Source organism: Astatotilapia calliptera, chromosome 15 (genome assembly GCF_964374335.1).
Source record: "Astatotilapia calliptera chromosome 15, fAstCal68.1, whole genome shotgun sequence".
Classification (NCBI taxonomy): domain Eukaryota; kingdom Metazoa; phylum Chordata; class Actinopteri; order Cichliformes; family Cichlidae; genus Astatotilapia; species Astatotilapia calliptera.
This window is the reverse complement of record NC_137436.1, coordinates 22531431-22539425: the sequence shown is the minus strand read 5'-3', so window position 1 is coordinate 22539425 and position 7995 is coordinate 22531431. Positions and strand designations below refer to the sequence as shown.

Below are 7995 nucleotides of genomic sequence, written 5' to 3'. Positions count from 1 at the left end.
AGAACCAGAACGGACACTGAACTTGGCAGGCAGACTCACGAGCAGACACAGTGACACCATGGACAAACAGAGGGAACACAGGCAGGCATGAAACAACACACTAACACATAGCAAACCTAAACAAAAGACACGGCAGAATAAACAAGAATATAGAAGAATATAAAGAAACACAAAACACAGAGTCCTCAGACTCAGGACCATGACACCATTCATGTCACCTAAAAGGTAAACCTGTTTCTCTATCACCTGTTCAGCTCTGATGATTCAGTAAGGACATCTCCTGGTTTCATCTTCATGTTTCCCTCTCACCAGATAACCAAAGCGATATCATGACTACACCACATGGGAGGGGGGCGGAAGATGAATGAAATTTACCAAGTGAGACTGAGTGTTATCAGAGCCAGTTTGTAGTCAGTTTTTAGTCAGCTGTTGGTCATTCTTAATCTTTTTACTTTGTTAATCTTATTCATTGTATATCTTATTGTTTATTTTACTCATGTTGATTTATTTTTATCTTCTTTTTCAATTATATATTTGTTTTGTTTATTGATTTCATTGTATGCTTAAAGTATGGTTTTAACTGCTATCTCTGTTTTATTATTGGAAAGCACTTTGGTCAACTTTGTTGTTTTTAAAAGTGCTATATAAATAAAGTTGGATTGGATTGGATTGGATGACCAGCAGCTTTTACAGCCGTGGCTCCAACAAACATCAGCTGATACTAGAAAATAATATTAAATAAATTCTAACAACAGCTTATCAAGTTTAAAGGCGCTTCTGCTGTTTAACGCGACCTCTGCTAGTTTCCTCTTTCTGGCGCAAAGCGGGAGATAAACAAGCAAGAGAGATGGGACTTGCGGCAGAAACGCCGATCAGCTGATCATTGATCAGTTTCATGATTGAAGTAGCAGCAGGAGAGGGAGGGGGGAGAATGAGAGAAGAAGAGGCAGCTGACAGCGTAAAGACCAGGGGCGATTCTAGGATCAGAGCCCAGCCAGGCAAGATAAATCTGTTTGTCAGTCCCTGCATCCTTAAATTTTGTCCCGAGTTCTCTCTGACTGTCACTTTGGTGCATTTAAACCCCTGTTCCTCCCTGTCCTCATCGTCTGTTGTCTTCATCTCCATTATCAGTCATCATAATTTTACCATCTCTGTGCAAGTCTGCAAATTTCTTTATTAAATCACAAGATTCTTAAATTCAACAAGTCTCTCTGTGCCTGGGTCCTCGTCACAAAACATGACATCACTGTTTTGTACATTTTAACACAATTTAATCCCACATTTGTGAAAGAAAAGCAAAACACTTTTTTGAAAAGTCTGTAAGAAAACCATCAAATCTGATCAAGGTTATTTAAATGCTGCCAAAGAAGAATGAATTGGAATAAAAAAAAAAATACATATCCTGCCCTTAATTACTGGGGGAGAATAATGAATGATGCTCATAGTGAGTAAAAAGTAAACTGAGTGCACTTTTTGGACAGAGATTCACTTTTAATGTGTATGTATAATATAATACATAAAAATACACTCCCAAAACAGAATAGGTTATTACAAATAAATTATTACAAAATATTAATAAAAACTATAAAAATGGAGGCAACTTTGCCTGTGGTAGAATGTATACAATGTATGAAAAAATCTTTATTGCGGATACTAATTTTACTAATTTAATAATACTTATTTTGTGTTGTAAGATTTATGAGTTTCATGCTTTCATAGTGGTACTTGCACATTCATTTGCACATTGATGGACTACAATCCTCTACTGTACAAGTAGTGCGGTAGGACAGACAATCACACACCTCATCGGACGGACTCTATTGCAATACACCCGTTTTACCTTTTACCCTCTCTCAGATGTAATGAGAGGTAAGTTGGGAGTACTACAATCTCTTTCCATCCCACCTGTTTCAACATGTGTCTCTTTCTCTGTTATATCTTATCTTCAATTTCAATCAGTATCAGAACTGCTCTGTCTTTAAGACTGTCTGCACAATTCACTGAATAGTTCCTCAGATGTTGACTATTTATGTTTGTATTTGATGAGTGATGTTACTTCTTCATTTTCTCTTCTTCATTTTAATGTCACTTACTTTGTTTTGTTGACTTTTTAGCTGCTGCAGACAAATCAGTGGTGTCTATAATGGAAGAAACACAATACAGCAGTGAAGAAAGGCTATACAAATGTGCTTGCACTTTAAACACTATGACATTTAAGACACTATAAACATGCAAATCTTAACCCCTTTTTTATCTACTGCATTATGCACATTGAGTTTAAGTATAATGATATGTGCTATATAAATAAAATTGCTATGGTCAGTACGTCTGGAAAAGTTACTATATTAATAATGTTTTCCTTACTTGAGGCTAGAAGAAAAGGTTAGCTGAGTAGCTCAGCTTTTCGGCTTCTCAGTATGACAGCTGTATCATTTTACTATGTTCTAACAAATAATGTTTAAGTGTACAAGTATTTAACAATCTCACAACAACAATGCAGCTCGTGGCCTTGTCTATATGGAAATTTGATATAAGGTCAACAAATACAAATATAGATCTTGTTCTTTATTTACATTCCAGAGAATAGTTTAGTCAGTAAACAGTATTTAAGTGTTGCAAATAAGAGCAGGTTAGGCTGAGACAGTCATGGCCCACTTCATCCAAATGGTCTAAAAGGAAACGTGGTCCTTAGCAACACCGCTCATCAATCTCATCACAGCAGCAGCAGTTCCACACTAAAGGCTTATCACAGCAGCAGCTCAGCAACCAATTCAGCGTTAGCCTTCCCACCCAGGTCGACCGACATCAGGACCGCTCCTATGCTAGGGCACGGCATGTCCCAACATCTGTCCTTAAGTCTAGGGTGAGGGAAGTTGAGTGCCCTGCCCCCACCTGAGCCATGGCAAATAGGTGAACATCGTGCACAGCCCTGGCCTCAGCCAGATGTTTACAGATGTGTTAGAACAGCTGCATGGAGGACACATATGAACACAAACAGGTGCCAAGTGGTTTCATGTGGTTAAATGCAAGGAAACATGCAAGAAATGAATTACAACAAAAGCATAATACAGCTAGATAAATGAGGCAAACAATATAGGAAAGTGGAACTGGCTGCAGGTGTATGTGCAGGAGAGCAAATTGTAAAACTGGGGTCAGGGATCTGTAGTACAACGTGATTAGAGAACTTCAAGTTTAACCAGTCTTAATATATTGATATGTTTCTAAAGCACTGTACATAGGACTTATTATTCTTTACTTGCTTTCAGAGCATCTAATATTATAATGGATGCAGCTGAAAGAATAAGAGGAAAACCATCCTACGAACATCTAAACATATTATTTTGGTGAAATTTGCAATTGTGCTTAAACCATATCCATACAGTGCTTTTTTAATACTGAAATAATTTTTCTATTACTTACACTCATCTACTGCTTTGGCTGCATGTGTTTAACATCTGATTTTTTTCTAACGTATTTTCATACTACTTACAAATTCATCTTCATTAAAAATGCAGCATCACTCCCTGTGCAGTTTGCAACTGGTTACGTGCTGCCAGTACTGCCTATTTCATGTCAGCAGTTGGAGAATCTTGGTTCATTCATTGAGTCGATACCCACCTTGATATGACCAGTTAAACCAGTTACTGACTTTGGGATGTTGAAACCATAAACCGAACTATAAATTTATAAAGACAAAAACAAAACAAAACAAAAAAATGTCTTACTTTCTTCTGTACATGGCCCATGTTATGCTTTTGTGGTAAACAAGGGACTGGGTATATCCTTACACACTGAGGTCCCCTAGTGGCTGAAAGGAGCTATACAAGAAATAAATGTAAAAAAATAAAAAATATATTTGTTCTTCATCTTTACCTTTAAAAGAAAGGGAAGAAAAGTATTCAAAATGAATATTTGTACATTTTATTTACAACTTACATAATAGCATTATTCACAGCTCATTAAGAATCTCATTAAACCCAAAGTGAACTTCTTAGTGCAAGATGTGACTGTAATTAAATTCAAAAAGAAAAAGAAAAGAAATATTTAATTAGACTAAAGGGAGAACACTTTCGAGAATGAAGTTGAAATAACATTTTGAAAAAAAGTCTAAATACAACATTGAGATTAAAGCTGTTGTTTGAAGACAAATAACTGCCACAAATTCTATACCCTCTACAAAATGCATTGTGTGGATGAGTTGGTGAAATCATACTTCAGAAGGAAATTATTTCTCTAACTCTAAGCACGTAAAAGCAGCATGGTGATAGCATAAGGACGTTGAAGAGAAAGCTGCATCTGGCCCGAAGGTCAAATGTGCAGTAAAGAGGCTGTATTGTGTATCACAAGACACAATAAGATAGCTGATCAGGTTGTTTCACTAATTCATAACAAGACATTTTGTAGAGGGTATAGTGGTTGTGGATGGTGTAGTGGTGTGATGATAATTTCCATGGCGATGCTCAGTGAAGTCTGACAGAAACAGCAGAGTCTCCAGTGGTTTCATAGTGTATTGCAACTTCATCTTTATCCTTATTATAGGACACCTATGAAAAATAAATAGGTCAATGAGTCAATAAATAAATAAAAATGATCAGACTGGTCTTTCTAATTGTCTATGATTTCTATTATAACCCTTTAATTTTGATTTAATTAAAGTTTAACTTATAATGTTAGCTTATCATGTGTGTGTGTGTGTGTGTGTGTGTGTGTGTGTGTGCATCCACTTGTGCTCTTTAGATTTTTTTTCTGTGTTGTTTTCCTGTCAGTCTGTAGTGTAGTGTAGCCTGTTACAGCAGCTATTGGTTCTACCTTAACAACTGCACCCATCCACTTTACAAGACCAAACTTTCAAGTGTGTGTTTTTAAGGTGGTCTAATCTCCAGTCATGACCTTTTCTATCTGAAGAGATATATGTGAATATTAAATTACTGAGTTTTCCACATACTGTTGCTTGAACCATCTGTGTTTTGTTCCCTAAAAAACAGAAAAAAAAGAATTAAATTCTATTTTGATTATTATTAAGAATTGAGATCTTTTAAAACGTCTCATAATTAAACATACCTTTAGTTCTGGCCCATGTGTTGACCATTACCACAGCTGTTATAAGTGCTGCTAAACCTACAAGGATGATAATGGACCTCGAAGAGGATGAAGCTGCAAAGAGAATAAAACCATGATATTGTTTACTTCCAGCTAACAATTTTGCTGGACTTCATTTTAATAAAAACTAACATCCTATTTACCTTGTGAGAATGTTTTTCAACACTCTGAAAATCGTTGCCTTTGTTGACTATATCTTACTTATATCTTACGTTTTAGACAATTTGGTTTGAATTTGACTATCTCAAATCTGGGAATAGATAATGTGTAATATATCCATAAACTGGTTTTATTATTTTGTGCTTCTCATCAAACTGTTCAGGTTTTATTTATGTTCTTCCTTTATATTTTTTTCAAGGTCAGAATTGTTCGTTATTATACTAAATTTAGGAACTCCAATAATGAAAAGTTGGAATTGTTAGTCTGCTTGCCTATCGATCTTGCTTATAGATATTTTGTACTGACAGAAGATGGCACTAAACATGTTTTTAAAATCTTAACTTTAAGCTCTTATTTCATAAAACCAGCTACACAGACAGTGTCCATGGTCTAAATTAGTCTTTATACCTGAAGTGTTCCATGTCCACTTTAAAGCTGAGTGTCTGGCAGACCCTGAACTTCAACAGGTAACAACAGCAGTGAATAGGAGTCAGGCTCCAGTCTCCGTTTCTACCTGTTCATGTTTCTACAGTCGAATCACAGTGACAATCGCTTGGTTCTGGTTTTCATCTTTGCTTTGTGCTTTCGGTTCTTTGTTCATACCTAAATGCTAAAAGAAAGATCATAAATAAATGTCCTGTATTTGTATAGCACTTTACTAATCCCCAGGGACCCCAAAGCGCTTTACACAACCAGTCATCCACCCATTCACACACTGGTGATGGCAAGCTAGGTTGTAGCCACAGCCACCCTGGGGCGCAATGACAGAGGCGAGGCTGCCGGACACTGGCATCACCGGGCCCTGTGACCACCACCAGTATGCAACGGGTGAAGTGTCTTGCTCAAGGACACAACGACCGAGACTGTTCAAGCCGGGGCTCGAACCGGCAACCTTCCAACTACAAGGTGAACTTCCAACTCTTGAGCCACGAAGAAAGAAAGAGAATCCACTCAACAGATAATCTTAATGTAACCATGATAACTGTTATGTTTCAATTTCTGTTCTAATGAAAAGGGAATCTGAGTAGAGAATAGTTTGAAGTAAATACTCACTGGAGAGAACTGAAAGATCAAAATCTTGAGTTGGTTTTACTGCTGATGTGCAATGTTTGTAGCGGTAACGACCAACATCCTCAACTGTGAGCTTCTTTATAAGCAGAGAACAGTTTGTTGTAACACTCAGTCTGTCTGATTTAGTTTTGGCCTCTTCACCAATCTGCCCAAGTGTGATCAGCTCTACTGCTGGTTGATCTCTTGAGAAAAAGGTCCATGTAGTCTTGTCACATTTATTCTGGTCATCGATCACATTCAGACAAGGCAGAATGACATCATCCCCAACTCTCTTTAAAATGGATATTACATTTCCAGATACTATTGAGAAAATTGAAGAGAAATTTAAAACACACTTATTACAAATCAGATCTTTTTTTAAACCATCAGATTAAATATGATTTTATATCCAACAGAAGTTTATCAATGTATCTCATACTCAATTAAAACAACAGAGCCCATTTAGTTGCCACAATACATAAATGAACATATTATTGCTAAAGATATATTTTATTGCCATTAAAAATGAGTTCTGTATCCTTACCTACAACCTGAAATATCAGGATCAGCCATGACGATATTTTATTCCATCTAAGTTTAACCATTGTTCCATCACTCGCCACTCTCAGCTTCTCTGAACTGGTTCCTCTTAAAGACTATTTGTAGTTTTTGTAATTTGTAATTAGTGAGTCACTTCCTCATTGTTACCTCAGAGATTTTAGTTTTGTTTTGTTTTTCTCACGTTTTTGCTGATTTAAATGCTTACATTTAATTTTATATTCCCTCACCAAGGACTCACCAGATAAACGTGACTGGGAAGTTGAATGTGTGACTATTGGAAAATTGATTTTTTTCTTTAATGTACAGTATATTTATAAATAAATTAGCAAAAAGGAAGCACATAAGAGCAGACAGTTAGTTATTCACTGCTATGAGAAAGAAGGTATATCATACCATTTCTTGTTCCTCATTACAGCTCTTTGGCAACCTTTCTAAGAATTAAAGGGGAAGTGTTTTTGGTGAGAATGTGGTGAGTAAGGTCTAATAATCATCACACAAACACGGAACATAAAATGGTTAAGACACTGATGAACTGGCTGACGATTAGGCAAGTAAGGCAAGTATCCTCAGTATTACTACAGTATATAAATTAAATGTCTTTTTTCCCCCCATAAAATATACATTTGTACAAAAACAACTTATATTCCCACATCAGGTGATTGTTTAATGCTGTCTGAGATGGATTTAAATTTATACTATATTAAATTAACTGTATTATATTATAGAGTATTAAAATAGATGGTTTATGGTCATTTTATTAATATTTGAGAGTTCTTTGTCCAGTATGACATGTTGCTCCCACCTGATAAAATAGGAATTTAATAATAAACAGAAGACAGTAATTTGATTTAATTTACCTAAATGTATCAGAAACTCTAATAGACAACCTAGGCAATCCCCTTACCCCTTTGTGATGCTGTAATGTAATTATTAATCTAGTTAGCACCAGTAAGCGTCACCATTCAGGTGGATCCACGGTTGGTGTGGCTCATCTTGTTCACAGGACTTGTTCACCAGATACAGTGCCTCAAACCCAAAATAATGCAGATACTGTAATTTAAAAACGATGAAACTAGTTTATGGCTTTAGGAATAAGACTTTAGCGATAAAATAATGATATAGGGT

The 7995-nt window shown here is 36.0% G+C and overlaps 1 protein-coding gene across 1 annotated transcript; it reads right to left on the bottom strand.

Moving 5' to 3' along the window:
• Nucleotides 1–3907: 3907 nt before the first annotated feature.
• LOC113006713 (uncharacterized) lies at nt 3908–7483 on the bottom strand. The gene is made up of 5 exons (XM_080289665.1): nt 6854–7483; nt 6313–6630; nt 5062–5154; nt 4946–4974; nt 3908–4544 (listed from the first exon to the last, which is right to left on the bottom strand). Exons 1-5 carry the CDS (start codon nt 6912–6914, stop codon nt 4461–4463), a joined length of 585 nt encoding a protein of 194 aa, XP_080145791.1. The 5' UTR covers nt 6915–7483; the 3' UTR covers nt 3908–4460.
• Between the last annotated feature and the right edge of the window lie 512 nt (nt 7484–7995).